This window comes from Perna viridis, chromosome 10 (assembly GCF_037379345.1).
Source record: "Perna viridis isolate PV_CMFRI_1.1 ecotype Kerala chromosome 10, ASM3737934v1, whole genome shotgun sequence".
In the NCBI taxonomy this organism is placed as follows: domain Eukaryota; kingdom Metazoa; phylum Mollusca; class Bivalvia; order Mytilida; family Mytilidae; genus Perna; species Perna viridis.
Genome location: NC_142454.1, coordinates 30,188,288 through 30,207,015, shown reverse-complemented (window position 1 = coordinate 30,207,015; position 18,728 = coordinate 30,188,288). Strand labels below are relative to the sequence as shown.

Below are 18,728 nucleotides of genomic sequence, written 5' to 3'. Positions count from 1 at the left end.
TTCAGAAGTTAAGAATACGCAGGAAATATGGCGTCCTTCTTTTGTGCCACAGGGGCTTGAGTTCATGAGTTTGATCTATAAAATTATTTTTTTTTTAGTAATTTCATGGATCTAGCTCAAAGCCATACGGAATGGAGATTGAAAAACCAAACTTGTAAATAATGATTTTCACGACTGTTGGTTGTTTTACGATGAACTCTGCTAGGACTGATATTAAGGTACAGTTATGACTGGGTCTCATTAGTGATAAGCCTTATATTTTAATACGACTTTTGACGTTTAACTAATTTCTTAAATATTAAATTACATGTCAAAATCTGCATCGCATGATGTATCAACGCAACTGGCCTGTGGGGTGATATAGGTCGATGATACAGTTGAAAATAGTTGATAAAGTTGAAAATTTTAATTTTAATAAAACAAATTAATATCCTGTTCGAAGATCTACTTCCTCCTCCCCGCTCAGGGGTGGATCCAGGATTTCATATTAGGGAGGGCGCTAATGGGATAAAATACCGAAGAAAGCAAGGCAAAACAAATTTGGAAATATAATTGGTGAAAGATTCATGAAAAACCTCCCAATATTGGTTGGGGCGGATACGCCCTCCTGAATCCGCGCCTGCTGTTGGTGAGCACAGAGGGACAACAGTCATCTGGTCTACTGCATTAACATTTTTGTTCAATAATTTTTTTCAGGAAACGTAGAATTTTTTTTTGAAAACGTAAATTTAAAATCCAGTGAACCATAAATTTTCCAGAATTCTCGGAAACATGTCAATGGGTTTAATATTTTAAATTTACCCAGTACAGCTTATTTGATACAGATTATGATAAAACAAGACGTGTCAATATTTCTAAATTATTGAAAAAGCACTAAAAAGCAATTATTTTAGGAACTTTTAATTGGAAGTGAATGAATTGTCTGCTTTTGACGGAAATGCCTTTTTTATATGTGTATCTCAAAATTCTAGATATGATTTATCTTTGTATTTCTACTATTTTCATTGGAGGCTATTACATGCACCTGTGTCACCTTCAAAATATATCTAAGTGTTGAAGAGTCTATCGATGTTTGATCCCTCATCTAAAAACGCAAAAAGCAGAAAAATCTACTATACTTGTTACTCAGAAAGGGTAAGCAATCCCACTTTTTGCAAGACACCAGTCATGCTGCCCTTGGAACGTCATATCCGGTGAAAAGTAATTTGAAGGTCGCTGATGATATTCGAAAAGGGCGCTATATAGGTCAGTTAGGTCATGGTCTTTCAATATGTCAACTTACATTTATTATTATATTTATGTTGAATTACATGCGCCATATCCTTGTCCAAGTAGTCCCGTTGTTAGTTGCAATCTTTTGAGAAGCGGAAAAATAGCCAAGAGCAAATCTTACAGTATTACATTTTTAATAACAGATCATTCTGAGCTGAGGTTCATATACAGTGAAACCTGTCTAAACCGAATTTTTTTATGGGGTGACAAAGATCAAATTAAAAAAAACAACAACAAACAAACAAACAAACAAAAACAAACAAAAACTCGGCGCTTTGAAAAAAGGGGCAGGACCTTAACCTTCTCAAAATAAAAAAGGCAGGATAGAAAATATGATCATAGCCCCTCCCTAAAACCAAATGGTTGCTTCCTAAATAACTGTCTGGTTAAGAATACACTGGTTTTGGATAATTCAGGACAGATGTTACTGCAAACGGTGAAGTGTACTTATCAACTTACGTATTAATCAGATTCTTATTTTTGTCAATTTTTTAAGAGTCTAGACATGATAAATTTGAATTAAAAAATTTGGAAAACGTAGCGTATTGTTTAAGCGGTTTGTGTAATGTCTGTTCAGAACAAAATAGAGAACAACCTCGATAGGTAATCATTCGAACGCACCTTAAAACACGCTATTCTGAAAGACATTGGAGGCTATAAAGGTTTGTAAATTTGAAATTTTGCTTTTTTCTTAATCTAAAGCAGTGGAATACTATTTTATATGTACATTTTATGAACATTTCCGCGTGCATAAAAGTAGACTTGCCCAACACATCAAAATATATTCTGATCGCATCACATAGCCTATTTTTAAGCATACCTTTTATGCATGAAGATAAGGTCGCCAATTTACATGTAACTCGGGCTGCACGAAGGCCGCCTTGAAAACAATTTTGGTGAGATCATTAATATGTTTATTGATGACAATCAAACAAATACACGCAGTCATTCTTTCATGTATACTGTTTAAATGGGAAATTCAATTTAGTAAAAGCAGGGGCGGATCCAGGATTTGAGTTGGGAGGGGGGTGCGTAAATTGAATTTAATGCCGTGCAAAGCAAGGCAAAAAATATGGGGTGACACTTTAATTCAATTTACGCCCCCCCAGACTCAAATCCTAGATCCGCCCCTGCTCACTTGGTTACAACAGGCATTAGATCGTCTATAGTTGTACTGCCATGCATGTAGACTTGCAAATTGTACATTTCCTTTCAAATCATGTAGTGACGTCCAATTCATAAGGAATTGAAGAACGGGAGGACGCCATGACTGACCAAAAAGGGAACCCGCACCGTCTTCTTTAATTTTATTGCTTGTTTCCCCGAACAACGATTGGTGCGCGTCCAGGGTGCCGGACCTAGCTGATTCCGCTTTTACAAAGATGTGTTTAGGGAGGGGGTGGGTGGGTTGGGTGTGAAAATCGTGAATGGCTCAAGATCGTTCTGTCGGAAACTTATTTGGTATTTTTTTTTTAACAATTTATGCAGGTGTTTCTGCATATTCATCGTTTGTCGAGACATACCCCGCAATACATGGTTTTACATGCCATTAATTTGAGTGCAGATGGCAAAGCCTAAAATCATACAAGTTATGAACAAAATTATGACGAACACTTACATGGATATCATCGAATCAGAGTACACCCCAAAGCTTAGGCTGACAAAGCTGACCAAATTAAACATGAGGTATTTACTGTGAGCAATGTTCGCTAACTCGTTACCCCCATTTGATAACATGCTCATTTTGACCTCCAACTTTATATGGATGAAAATGTAAAAAAGGAGGTGCACAATGGGAATATGTCATAAAGATTCGGTGAAAGTTTAATTAAATACCAATCATTGGTGTAAAGGGGTAAGAAATTAGTACCCCGTTGTGTAACGGAATGAAGAAAGCACGGACGGACACCCAAAGTGGGGGATATGATTACCATTAATAAGTCCAGTAGCATGGAATATTCATTACCATGAAAAAGCAATTTCAATAACACTCTACACGTTGACGTACTCCCAAACAGTTGGAGCGGGGAAACGCTCTTAGACCCACGTGGGGTCTGGGAGTAGGCCAAAGCGTCAACACAGCAGCCCAGCTGCTAGTAGGACATACTCTGACTGAGTTCTTCGGTCAGGTATCCCGAAGGCTGGACTCCGCTACCTTCTACTACTAACTGGCATCACTAACAGAATCGCCATAAAGGGCGGTCGTGCGAGATCTTTAAGGATAGTTCAGACCGTAAAACCCCCCAATCATCAACTTCAATAAAAATGAAATTACGAAAATCTAGGTAATGTTATAAACATATCGGTAAAGTGAAGTTGATATTCATGTAAATACACACTTTAAAAACATGAAATAACAAAATAACACGCATATAGAAACAAAAGTAACTGAGAAACGTGTGAACAAGGACGAGGTGCACCGATTGGGTAAGTGTCCTTTCTCTCTGTAACGAAGTTAGTTTTACGCATTGACACAAACAACTAAAATAGCCCTTTCTCTTTCATGTTATAAATACACACAGCGATAATATAGCTTCATTTGCATAATTTCACTATAGTTGCACATCTGATTTGTCAGAGTTTTCTGCCCTATAAGTTCCGAGTTTAAGAATAGGAATGCTACGCCAGGAGAAATTCACGTTACACTAAATGCTCTCATGCTGAACACGCATACGATTTAGAGACTGTCCATTTAAAAACCAGGCAGTTCCTATGATATGGATTGCACATAGTAAATTTTATCTCACGAATTTTTTGTTCCAATTCAATATCATACGTATGTCAGATAGTACAAAATTTGTTTAAATCGACAATGGATGGCCTAGAAAATGATTTTAAATTACATAATGAAAGCAACTAAATTTTTCACAAAAAGAGTTATCTCCCTATTTTCATTGAATTTTAATGCTCTCTACATAATTTATTTCTCTTTAATATGAATAACCAAAATATGCCAAATATTAGCACGAGAGCAGGAGATCGCCCAGATTTAACAAGTTTGTGGAACTTAATTGTTCCGCGCACGAGTTAAAATCTTCAAGCGCTCTTGGTGCGAGTAATTCAATTATTCTCGATAAAAATTTCTATACCCCATTAGGTATATAGATTTCCCCATAACTGTTTGGTATTTTCAACATAAATTTTAAATTTTGTGATCTGCAGATTAATATTCGTGATATAACCGTTTTGGCGGGAGAAAGTCCGTGAGTGAAATAACAGATTTATTTCACAAATTATCACACAGCAAACATTTGATATATCACTGTTGACTATATATACAATATTAGAAAATATACAGAAAAAAATAGAAAGTATTTGTATGAGGCTAAGGAGGGGGAAGTAACTGCGAGGTTATGCCGAGCAGTTACTCCCCTTCCGAGCCGAATGTGTCTAAAATCTTTGTTACGGCAACTGAAAACAAAGACCGTGCTTGTTGACATAATAACCATGTTTACAAACAAGAGATCAAAGGTACAAAAAGTAGTCCGGCTTGTGACGTCATGATGATGGGCGGAGCTTATTTGCTTTATTCGGTACCATACAAATAAAGCAAAAATTTATTTGACATCCGTTATTTGCCCTTAAATGAACTCATCGCAGGATAAATAATAAAGAAATGCACTTATCCTGATTATCACTATTCATAAAAGGCCTTTTAAGTCTCGTTTTCGATTTAGTTTTTTCCAAGAAAGTTTTTCACAACCGAGAAGCCATGTGTATTTAGTTTACTTCCGGGTTCATTATATGATGGATATAATAAGAATTGTCATGTGACTTATCGTAGTGTATAGTCATACTTATACCTCATATTTTACGCTTTTACGGTGATAAGATGGTAGACTTTATTCTGTAAACAACCACATCTTAAACTTTTAAACGGGATCTCGGCACTTATCAACTTGAGTTCACAAGTTGAATCAATGTACTCGTGTACTGAATCAATTTATATCGATCGTTTGAATTTTTACGATTCAAATAAACGTCAAATTGCAAAATATGGGATAACTGGAAAGTACGGGGATCGAATTCAAACATATCTTAACACAAGCTTATTGTTATAAATGGTTAATACTGAACTCTTTGCTTTTATTTTTAATTTCACCATTCTTTACAAATGACATTTAAAAACCACACACACCAAAATTAATGATGCATCGTAGCAGTGCGCCAGTTTGCGTAACATTCAAGTTCCATATCGGTTTCCATGGAGCATCTAGATGAATGAACTCAAAACTCCGACATTTTGGAACTACAAACTACTAGTTGGCCATTCCCAGTTTTAAATTTTCAGGTCGAAATATATTCAATTTATTGACCTTCAGGTCGAAACTGTCTGTTAAATCATTCAAAATTAAGCCACAAACATTGAAATAAATCATATTCTTAGATATATTTTCCTCTAAACTAGCTACATTTCCCGGTTGATAAGCTTTATACTCAAGTTCTAAAAGTTAGTCCATGGACGCCTATGTGTAAATGCACTTAGTTTCTGGGCACCTAGTTTCAGAGACTCATACATCAACATTACCGATAAAGTCTTTGAATATGTTTTAACCAATTGTGGCTTGTGCAGGAAACATTTGTCATATAATTCGCGCCTTATTTTTTTGGGGGGGTATTTCATTTAATTTCACAAAGTATTTTTATTGTGATATATATTTTCCCATTTTTATAAATAATTCAGTGAAAATGATATATAGTGTGTGAACACAGGTGCCATTTTGACCAAGTGCCATTATAAACAAGTGCCATTATGACTAAAATTCATGCACCCTTTAAAAAAAATGGCCAAAAGATAAGTGGCAAATAATATCATGAAACCCCTTTCTTTATACAAATTTCTTGATCGTAACCACTGCCCCTATTATCCGCCAGGGCCTGCATGAAATATCTGAAGACAGCTCTTCGAGTTGGTACTCAGCTCAGCATTCCTCTTTATATTTCAATTATATGATTGATGACTATTTATAATCTCGCAGAGTTTTCATTTCTAGCTAAGCATCAGATGTTTTTCGAAGCTTCTAAAAATGAATTGGCAACATGAATATATCGACATTGAACGACTGGTTTATTCGGGTAAATGCATAGAAATAAACAGGTACCGATAAGAGTATAGTTAGTTTATTGGGTCTGATTATTGGCATAAAATATATAATCAAATTTTATATATTAGAAATACCTATGAAGTGGACCTAACTACATGTATCTCCATTTGAACCTTAGTTGGATATGCCAATGGGACTATTTTCTGCGGTAGAGTATGATAATTGCGTATGCTATCAGGCTTTACAAATCTAAAGGCTTTGGCGACTGCTATATCAATTCCGATCTTCGATCTAAATTGATAAAAAAAAGACGCAGGGCTCTGTACAAAAATACAAATAAATCTATCTGAAAAGAACCCTTAAGTGCGAGTCCCTGTAAGAATCAGGTAGTAGGTGAAACATGGTATGAAAAAACATCATTTTGATAGTGTAATTTGAATATTTCCACCATAATAATCGAGGTAAACCGCCAAGATTTTTCATATCATGCTGGACAATTGAGTTAAAATTTCATTGAAATGCATTGAATATAAACATTTTAAGGGCAGATAACTCTGTCATAAACCTCATTTTTCTTAGATTGTATTGAAAAATTTCTGAGCAAATCGGTTGGTTTTTGACATGTTTCTGATTTTTCCCGTTTTGCCTGATTCTTACAAATACTTACTTAATAATCCGAATACCTGTCTTAACTGGACACTTATTAAGTCCCTTTACATGAATATTTATGCAGTCTAAGTCCTTGTAAACCAAACATCTGCTTAAACACAATTTTAAAGTCCAAAAAGGGATTCAGTTAATACAGTATCACTTTATAACCAAAATGATTGTATTTCAATATTGTCTTCGTTTTAGGAACAAATGAATGAACGTCATGTCAGGGACATTGATCAGATGGATTGGAGTTTGTACAGCTGTCCTGGTTGTCTCAGTTGTCCTTTATGGTGGACATTTATTCAAATCAGTAAAATTTTCGGACATATATGGCAGGAACGTAGAAACTTTCGACCAGTCTAACAAAACAATGGAGACACCACATTCGATTATAAAACAAACGACAGTAATCAATGCAACCGATTCAACTGGTTATAAAGAAATCGTTCTTCTTCGGAAAATACTTGTTCAGTTGTCGCAAGATGTTCGTGACGCAAAAACACATGTTCGTGGGACAAAAGCAAGAAAAGCACTACTAAGTGCGATTAAAAGAGTTGAAAAACTGTTACAAATAACCAAAACCACTACTGAAGGACTAAAACGAAAATGTTTTCCTTCTAAACATAAGTGCAAAGATGTCTTTAAAGGGACACGATACGGACATCCCTTTTTTAACAAAGGATTTGAAACTGAGAAATGTCCGCATGATACTCCCATTGAAAAGCTGGTTACATTAGTTGTTTTGCGGCAAGACGATCAGGTCTCAAGTCTTATGTCACTTCTTGAGGCCATTTGGAAATACAACAATAAAATAAAAGTAGTTGTTGGCATCCCAAATCTTGGAACACTTTCAAATCTAACAAGATACAACACGATGACATTTAGAGAAGTTCCTCATGATTTTTCGTACGGTAAAGCATGGAATCTATTATTAGAACAAGTAGTAACGGAATATTCGCTCATAGCTAGAAACATAACTCATTTTGATACTGATGTCCGCATTGGTCGTCTTATTTATGCAATCGAAACTTTGAATGTTGCAGTCGTTGGAGGTGCGTCACGTGATGGAGATGGCCTATGGAAACATGGATGTTATCAAAGTGCTCACAGTAACTTTTCATTATTCTATGAGGAGGGGTATGACGAATCGTTACGCGAATGCATATTTTGTGATTACGTCAATGGTCCATTCTTAGTTAGGAAAGAAACAACGCAGATATACAAATTAGATGAACATTTAAAAATGTCAAGTGTCTTTCATGACTTCTTTCTCAGACTTTCCAAAAATAAAGTAGAAAGTGCTGTCTGCCCTGATTCAATGTTTCACATAAATCGACCGAAACCCTCGAACAATGCGATGGCATGGACTGATCTAGCAGCAAAATACAATCTTTACCGGTTGAAGTTTGCAGACGAATTTGACATGAAATTTAGTTGTGTTAAGTGGAAAGGTAAATGCAACAAGGCCACTGGGTATGCATTGCATCCTTGCTGCATACAAGAACTGACAGATATAGTCAAATTTTTCATGAAACTTTGCGAAGAATCGGGGATGATTTGCGAACTTCATTGTGGCACTTTATTAGGAGCGGTAAAGTTTGGCAAGACTCTTCCATGGGAAAGAGATGCTGATATTCGATTTTTAACTTCAAATTTTACTGCTTTACTCCAACATAAGTCTAAAATTATGAAACAATTTAAGTTTTGGGATGATAAAGGGAAAAGTTTGAAATGTTGCGAGTTTAATAGGACGAAAGGGGGGATAGCGCATGTTAGTAGTTCACATTGGCGTGTTGAACTATACGGCTTTCCTCTTTTGGATTCAGAAAGTCTTCTTAAAGACGGGATTAAACCTACTAAAGTGTTAGTGGACGGTCAGTGGGTTTGGGGACCACGGAATCCAGGACTACATGCTCGGAACAAATATGGTAATGAAATATACGCCCATTCTGAGCACACCTCTGACTTACATATAAACCCATATGCGGATTATAACCCTAGCACGTTCAGTCAATGCAGAACCCCTGGGCGTCATGACTGCTTAGATAGTTTCATAGGGGATGGCGATTTACAGTTCCGCATAATTATACCATAAAAAATACAAATCTGATAACAGGAAGGACTATTGTAAGGTAAACCTTTTGCATATGTAGACCCGAAAATCATTGTGTGCATGGGAATTTCTAAACCATGAATCGCCTACGTCATTGGCCCTAATTGATTTATTTTTATATGGAATGGTACTTCTGTACATGTACAAGTCTTTGTTAGTTAGTATTAAGCAAAATGAAAACATAAAAAAAAATATCTGTATCGTTGGATATTTTTAGAAACTTTTCTCTAGAATATTGAAAAAGTGATGTTTTTGACAACTGAAATGTTCGTTTGTAGTTGATGCATGCCAGTGGCATTAACTGTACTAATTGTACAAGTAGTCAAATTACCCAGTCAAAGCGGTGGCTTGTTTTAAATGAAAATATTAAAAAGATTGTACACCTAGATACAAATATATAGTTCTTGGTAGCGATTCCTCATGCTTTGTAAAAAATAATTTCAAAACATCTTCCAAATATATACAGAAGATGTTTTCAAAATGCTTGAATTTTTTATCGACAACATATATTTCCAGTGTGGTGTCGGCCTCATATCTTGACCTACACTAAGAGATCGATGGTAAAGGAAAACTATATACTGACCAAACTTTATTTCCATTCATCTGTGACAACATCCCTTCAGTACCTGCGTATGGAGTTTTTATATCACAAATCATACGTTATGCCAGAGCTTGCCGTAACTTTGCAGACATTTTGTATCGCGCTACATTTCTTACAATTAGGCTTTTGGAACAGGGTTATGTTGCTACAAGATTGAAGTCATCACTACAGAAGTTTTATTGTCGTTTTCATGAACTCGTGGATCATTACGGTTTTCCATCTGCACCATGAAAACTGATTTGTTCAACGTGTCATAGTTTTCCTTTCCTCTTTCATCTACCCGGACTTGACTTTTTATGAGCAAATCGGCGGGTGTTTCTAGAAAGGCAGAGGACGCTGACCCTACCGGTACACCTGGTACATGGTCCAAGTTTTTAGTGGAGTCCGAATTTGGTCATTTACTTTTGTTACTTTGTATGTATTATTTTAGTTACTTTATGTTCTTTGTTGTGTTTGTCTGTTTTTCATGTCTAATCGTTGTCCCTTGATTACATTCTTTTGATTTCTGCTAGAATCTTGGTTCCCTTGATTACTCTTTTAAACCATATTTTACACTTTTGGCATATCAAAAAGAACAAAGTGTGCTTCCAATTCATTTGTTCACGTTCATTTATAAAATGCCATTAAAAAGATATCTTGTTCAAAAGAAAATAAATCTCTTGTACATTTTTTTCTCTCTCTCTCTGACTATCTGTTTCATCGATAATGTGGTGTCATTGGAATATCTTATACGCACAACCAAAGGGGATACAAATCATTTGAAGTGCAACGTTTGATTATCCTACGAATCGGACATGATATGATTTTCATATTATTCAATGAAAATGTAAAAACCATTATTATCATGTAAATCAAAACTAACATGATTGACATATGTTTTTGTTTACCTGTGGTTGTCATATAGAACGAATGCTTTGTTTGTTTGTTTGTTGGGGTTTAATGTCCGAGCAGCAATATTTCAGCTATATGCAGACGATGAACATGAAATTGATGATAAAATGAACATGAAATGATGATGAAATGAAAAAGGGATGGGACACAAGGACAATGGGGTCGACAAATTTGGATTGCCACTGGAAATAGGGGGAGATGGGTAGGGTCGGGCAATTTAGCCTCCTGTGGCGGAGCCCTATGGTTCCTACTCCGGGAGAATACCACAGTAGGGTTCTTTAACGTGCGAGGAACGTAGCATCTTTCCCAGCACGGTGCACCACTATGGTTTGCGGTCAGGTTTTCCGTATTATAGCCTGACAACCCCAGCATGTAACATGCCAGGGGTACCCCATTCCACCACCTGGGGCACACATCCCAGTTGCTCTGTGGGCAGAGCGCCCTAGCCCCTGGCTAGGGTTCTGAGCACTATTTAGTCGTCTTTTACGACAAGCTTAGTGCTGCTGCAGGCCTATTCTTTTAACACCCGGACCTGCACGGGGCTAGAACGAATGCAATATGATTGGCATTTGTTTCAGTTTACATATGACTTTCACGTGATATGTTTTGACAAACAAATTCATGACGTTGCCAAGCCTATTTTTACATTATACACATATTATCTGCAGTAGTGGGGGATACGCCGAAGTAAAACACGAGGTAGATATATCACCCGAGATGTAAACAAGGTATATTTTCTGATAGTGTTATTCGGTGTATCACCCTCCGCTGATGACAATATGTGCTATATCATACGGAATATCCTTTTTAATACATCACACTTTATGAACATGTGCATAACTTTAAAGAAACTTATGTGAAATTATACTAGTGTAATTGTTGTAGTTCCTCAGATATTTAGTCAAACTGGAATGAAAGTATTTTTTCTATTTAAACAAATCAACAACAGCAAAAGAACAAAAGATGAATTATTCATTTTATCTTCAAAGAAAATAAAAAGGATGCGCATACGGAAAGGAAGAGTATTTCCGGTCAAGAGGGAGATATATCGTGTTGAGGGTGATATATCATGGTGATTACATCAAAACTACCATTAATTTTTAAGGGGGCGTAGCCTGAAAGGAATAGACAAAAAAAAAAAAAAAAAAAAACAAAAAAAAACAAAAACAAAAAAAAAAAAAACAAACAAAAAAACAAAAAACATAAAAACAAAAAACACACATTAGTCGTTACCAATACAAATTTGTGTTTTTTGTATGAAGTGTACTATATTTACATACATGTATTTTAATTTGACGAGAATCCTACCATTTGATTGGTTTGTTGACAAAAATCAACATTGTTTCAATTGTATAAACTAACTTGCTATTTAGGCCACGCCAACCTTTTGCGGAACTACTTTTTGTTTGTCAACATCCGAAACAATGTTTTCAGTCAGATTGTAACGTTGAAACATATTTGTGACAATAAATTATTAACTAACTGTATGTCCGCCGGGTTTATGTCAAATTCCTGGTTTAATAACCGTGTCTTCAATTTTGGAAAATAACTGAACATTTCCCAGTGATGAAATGACAGCGTCTTGCCGGCTGATTTTAAAATGGCGGCCAATTTCTTTACTAGAAGTACTACACGGCGGGAAAATTAAAGTTGCTGTTTACTCAGTGTTAATAAAAGTGATGGATATATTATTTTTTAAAATTTTTAATTAAAATATAATGAATGTATTCGCTGAATAATCCGCGAAGCGGATTTTGTTTCAGTGTAAACGGACCCAAATTAGGTTATAGCTTATAAACTAATCAGAAATTGAATACATTCATTAAATATATTACACTCGAGTTGAATTTGCGACGTAATTCTGCAATTTGACTGATCAGCTTGACACGAAATCAATCATTTTTTCCTGATGTGTAATGAAACAAACGACATGTATAGTTGACGTTAATATGTCTGGAAGCGATTTGAAAAGAAAATACAGAAAACGTTACTAATAGAGTTACTAAACCAATCTGAAGACACTCAAGTCGAATATACATGTACTTGTTTGGTATACTCAAGTCGAATATACATGTACTTGTTTGGTATATTCAAAAGGAATACGGTCTCATTTTTCCTGTCACCATTTTATATATCTTTCGCCTACGACAGGAAAAAAATAGGCTAAATTCCCTGTGAAGATTTCGAATAACAAAGTATTATAATCACCTGTGAATCATACGATAAACATATGCTAATCATATGTAAAACATTAAATTATGATTATCGTCGAGAATGACATGTGAAACAACATACATCAAACAACAGCTGACTCGGTGATAATCAGAAAAAAAAAATGGAATAATTAATGACACATTTATATTGACTTTGTTATAGTAGCATACGAGAGAAATAGAAGTGTATTGTACGACTTTACCCCAAGCAGAGTTATTGAAAAACAGTATCTCAGTAGGTACTTAAGGAGGTGGACCTAGGATAAGGGCGCATCTCTTACAAGTCATTTGAACGTTTGTATTCATCATTTTACATCAATCCAGAAACACTCATTGAGTTGGTCCAGAGCAGGCGGAAAAGGAAAAGCGAAACTGTGACTCGCATGGTAAACAAATCGGTTCACATGGTGCAGGTTGAGACACTATAACGGCCCACAAGTGACGACAAAAAGCGTTTGAAGTAATGACTAAATCTTGTAGCAACATGACTTTGCTCCAGACACAGAATTGTAAAAAAGTATAGCACAGTACAAAATCCCTTACTTTCGGTAAGCTCTGGTATTGAGTGTGAATTCTGATATGCAAACTATTTACTTTTTCTTAGAAAAATACAAGGCGATAAATCAAATTATTGAACTTCGAATGCAACAGCACTACGTGTGTTTGTTATGTTCCCCTTTGCTTTATGTTAAAGTGTTTTGGATGTATATAATTAATCATTAACCCTTTCAGTGCCAAAGAAAGTGCCGACCCTGTTTTTTCCAAAATGTACCCAAGAAAGTTTTTAACAGTGACGTCAACTTCTGTGTTTCAAGAACTTCCGAACTGATCCTTCCCAACGGAAATTTTATCATTCTGTATACTCATGCTTCAAAAGTTATTTTTACGCATTTAACTGAAATATGTCTTTCAAATTGAAATAGAAATTGGAATGAATGAACATATAAAGAATTTCTATTTTATTTTTTTTCATTTGAGTGTATTTTTTTTCGGTTTGTATTAATCTATTGTAAAGAGTACGTATGCACAACTCTCGGAAATAGTGTATATTCGATATTCGATAGTTACCTGACTCAATTCTCGATCATTGAAAAATAATGACCTGCTCCAAAATCCCATTTCCACCTTCTAGTGGTATAAGGGCAACATACCATTCTGGCTAACGAGCTGGAGTCGCGTATAAAAATATTATGCACGCAATCACTACATTTGCGCAAACGTGCTGCGCTTTACTCAAGACAGTAGATTAATACATACTTAAATAAACAGATGTTAAGAAAAAATGTGTTCAATGTCTTTGAATGGTTTAGAAATCCGATGATGTCTTTTAAGGTCTGTCATGTCATTCCCTTTTCCCTTCCCAAATATATTGAAGACTGGCAATTTACTCAATTCAAATTGTTTTCACATTTTAACTGCAATTATACATATGAAAAGCAATTGGAGGGCTCTTTCGGTTGCAAATTTTTATGTATATGTACATATAGTTCGTCTTAAGGAGGTAGATCTAGAGTAAGGGACAGAACTCTTGAAATCAGTGACCTGTTTGTATTATATTCAATTTCACAAAAGTCTATCAAGCTTTCATTTGAAACAGAATGAAATCAGTCCAAGTTACTTTGAGTTTACATGAGATTGATCCAAAATGCTGAATACAAATGTTCCAATGATTTGGAAGAGTTGATACTTCAAACAGTACCGTATGATTTGTTTGTGTGCATGTACAGTGTACCATTATTAAAACGAGCTTAATTTACAAATTGCAGCAAACCGAATTTACAAAAACAAAGAAAAAATTGAATATTCGCGCGATCAAGGTCTGGTAGCAACCAGAAACCGCAAGCCGACTAAATACAGGCTTTTTGCCAAACTAATACCCGTTTTCGTCCTTCGAAAACTTAAGCTGAAAATTCTGATTCACCGATCTGGAGTTTGTACTGTATAGACTATAATAGATGTGCGGCTGTAAGTTTAACATACACATACATGTAAAAAATTATTGATGATCGTTTCGCTTTTAGGACAGTAAATTATATATTAATCGGATTCGCATATATAATTGTTTCTACAGTTAAACTGTCCTTCTCGATTCACACTTTCCATACCGTATTATAGGGACAAACACAAAACAAAACAAAACAATACAGCCAACTACACGAAGAGAAATATACTGACACTAATACATTTAAGAAGATAGAGTCGTATATGGTATGAAATTTTAAAACAAAGGCTATCAGATTGCAATATTAAACAGGTAAGTATTTACACACCGAACTCGGTGAAATAATAAATCATACATGAATATCAAGATAAACTTTCGAAAAATACTGTTTCGTCATGCGAAATTAATAACATCTATGATACTCCATAGTTAATAATTCACTTATGACTTGAATTGAAATTAATATAGAATCGATCGAGTGTGGCGTAGGTGTGAGAAATTTTCCTTGTGGTTTTTTCATAAAGAAAACTAACACAAAAAAAAAAACAAAAAAAACAAAAAAACAAAAAAAAAAACAAAACAAAAAAACAAAAAAAAAAAAAAACAAAAAAACAAAAAAACAAAAAACAAAGGTGTCTGTTATGTTTAGTTGAAACTCTCTACTCATTTATTTTGGATGGTTTTCACGTTTTTCAGTACCATACAATCCACCCCCTATAGGTGAAATCGATAACAAACTACTGAACTTTTTGACGCCTTTTCAATAATCTCTACATTTATGAAACGACCCCAATTATAAAGAAATATGTAGACTATAATCGTTGCCACATCCCCAGATAACTTAGACATTCTGTACTTAATTCATGAATCGTTAACACATTTTATCTTTAGTTCGACAAAATAGAATGGAAATAATCTATACTAGTGTAGTTAATCAATGGGTCCCCCCAATATGAGAATCAGGAGCGTATCCAGGGTTTCCGGTTAGGGTGAAAATAGAGATAATAGCCGAGTGAAGTGAGCCAAGAAAATTTGGGATATAGAATTTGTGTACATCAAGATTTTATGCAAAGAAAAAAACAGCTAACCTTTGTTTACGTGGGAGCGTACGTCCGTGTATGTAGGTGAATATTTTCAGACAAATTACCGTAATTATACATTAATTTGTTTTAACCTGAAAATCGTAGCTGTCTAATTAAAATATAGCACTTCTGTCAATAACTTAAGCTCTGATCTATATTTTAATGAGACTGACAATCGTAGGACTCCAGGATAAAATGAACAAAAACTTCTCTTTGATCATCTCCATATTATACATGGGTGATGCAGATAGAATGTTGCCAGAACGCAAGAAAAAACGAAATGTCATAGAACCCCACTGACTGACGTTGCAAAAAGAAAACATCTGCCCAAAGCGGCCCTTGACACTGAGCGTAGTACTATCAAATCGGTCAAAAACGGCTATGGCACAACAAAGGTTAACAAGTGTAAACAAACCTTTCAGTAAGCACTAAAAGACACCAGCAACACATGTTATAAACTATACGGTAAAAGATCGATGACACGTCTTTAAAATACACTAAAAAGTAAAATGAAGACGGACACAAAGATAAATAAATCAAATATCGATAATAAAGAATGTCCGTTTCTCGATAATGGTATACTTAAAAGTAAAATTTACGATAAAAGGAATGATTTTTCATTCCCTATTGTCAACTATCCATTTTTAGATGGTGGTGTCCCCTTGTCACCATCATATGGTGTTTATCGATTAGCTCGTATTTGCAACATTGTCTCGAAAGGAATCTTTTTATAACAGGGAAATTACTACATCAAGGTTTTCGATATCACAAGCTCGTAAAAACATTCACATTTTTTACAACCAATACAGGGATGTCAATCTTAAATACTGATGCACGCGTAAAGTGCGGGTATCTCTCACCCTTAATTTTACGGTAATATTCTACACAAAGCACGGCAAGTTCGATACTTACCGTATAATCATTAAACAATCCTAATTTAGGGGATTTTACATATTGTTTCTACCACAAAGAATTTGAGATAAAGGATACTACAGACCCGGTGACGTCAGCCTTATATTTTGATCTACACTAAGAGATCGCTGGTAAAGGGAAACTATTGACCAAACTTTATTCCCATTCATTTGAGGAAACATCCCTTCAGCATCTGCGTATGTAGTTTTCATATTACAACTCATTCGGTATACCAGAGCTTGCCGTAACTGCACAGACTATTTGTATCACCCTAGACTTCTTGCAGTTATGCTTCTAGAACAGGGTTATGTTGCTTCAAGATTCATCACTGCAGAAGTTTTACAGTCGTCATCATGAACTGGTGGATCGTTACGATGTGTCCATCTGCTCCATTAGAATTGATGTGTTCAACGTGTCATAGTCTCCTTTTTCGTCTACCCTGGACTTGACTTTTTATGAGCAAATCGGCGGGTGTTTCTAGAAAAGCAGAGGATGTTATCCTTCTGTTGCATTTGGTCCATTCTCTTGATTACTCTTTCACTTTACAAGTAAACTTAATCGTTAAATATGCTCATTAGTACTGAATATAGTTACGATAATGTCAAGTCATTAAGGGTAGCATTTTTTGGTATTAACAATGATTTGCTCAGATGGTCTTGAATACAATACAATTTGACTTCACTTCTACAACACATGCTGTTGCAGAAATTGCTGGTTCCGAACCACTGTGAGAGTCAAAGTACAAGTCTTTATTTTCAATTTTTTTTAAAATTTTCAATTCAAATTTAAAAACTCGTAACAGACGTAAAGAGAGTACAAAGGTAGATGTCACCACAGACAAAACAATCAACGCCACTTATGTATAACCTCTAACTGCCTATCAATCAAATATTGTAAGCGTTTGTATAAAGATTAGTAAACTTTATTATGAAACTAAAGCACACAAAATTAGTTGCTCTTTATTTTTTTATTTTTACTAAATAGATGTTTTGCTCCTACCTCACCCCACCCCTCATTATTACCAATAAATCTAATTGTTGTTTTAAGAGAACGTAGTATTTTAATTAAAAAGGCTAAATATAGTTCTCGACCTAAAGTGCATGTTACTACTGCAAAAATATTAAGTGTCAGTCTTTGTAAGAATCACGAAAAATCTGTGATACACCTAAAAAAGGCCACATATTTTTATTTTTGTTTTTACGTTGTTTATAGGTCTATATAATGAAATGTATAACTATTCATTTCAATCAGTCTGCTCTTTGGAGATAATCAACAAGTAATATCCAACAGTTTCTATTGTGTGTAAGTGTCATTTACAGAGTTATCTCCCATATTTTTGAATTCTACAGAACATTCTATATAATTTTTATCTCCTGGGAGCACAGGTTGTATGAATAGCCACATGTTAAATTCTGTTAACTATAACATTTAAAACAAACTATCAAAAATACAAACATGAAGGCTTTTCAAAGAGGAACCAAGATTCTAGCGGAAATCAAAAGAATGCAATCCAGGGACAAAGACCAGACATGGAAAACAGACATACACAAAAAAGAACATAAAGTAACTAAAATCATACATACAAAGTAACAGAAGCAAATGAGCAACTCGGACTCCACTAAAAACTGGGAGCATGGACCAGATGCACCGGTAGGGTAAGCGTCCTCTGGTTTTCTAGAAACACCCGCCGAGGTGCTCATAAAAATCAAGCCCGGGCTAGACAAACGAGGAAAGGAAAACTATGAACCGTCGAATCAGTTAATTTTCATGGTGCAGATGGATACACCATAACGATCCACGAGTTCATGATGACGACCATAAAACTTCTGTAGTGATGACTTCAATCTTGTAGCAACATAACCCTGTTCCAGAAGCCTATTTGTTAGAGTTCTAGCGCGATATAAAAAATCTGCGTAGTTTCGGCAAGCTCTGGCATAACGTATGAGTTGTGATATGAACACTCCATACGCAGATGCTGAAGGGTTGTTGCCACAGATAAAAGG

At 35.2% G+C, this 18,728-nt stretch overlaps 1 protein-coding gene across 7 annotated transcripts in view; it reads left to right on the top strand.

The window, feature by feature from the left end:
• The window catches only part of LOC148605320 (uncharacterized), a 29,094-nt gene extending 19,529 nt beyond the window's left edge, over positions 1–9,565 (top strand). For 4 of the 7 annotated variants that reach the window (XM_088550918.1, XM_088550922.1, XM_088550925.1 and 1 more), the window contains one exon: positions 7,173–9,565. In XM_088550918.1, the coding sequence (XP_088407044.1) occupies positions 7,183–9,066 (1,884 nt within the window). In that variant the 5' untranslated portion in view covers positions 7,173–7,182 and the 3' untranslated portion in view covers positions 9,067–9,565. Of the gene's footprint in view, positions 1–98; positions 219–1,000; positions 1,135–7,172 lie in introns of those variants that run through there. The other 3 variants (XM_088550919.1, XM_088550920.1, XM_088550923.1) reach the window with 2 other exon arrangements.
• The last annotated feature ends 9,163 nt before the right edge of the window (positions 9,566–18,728 follow it).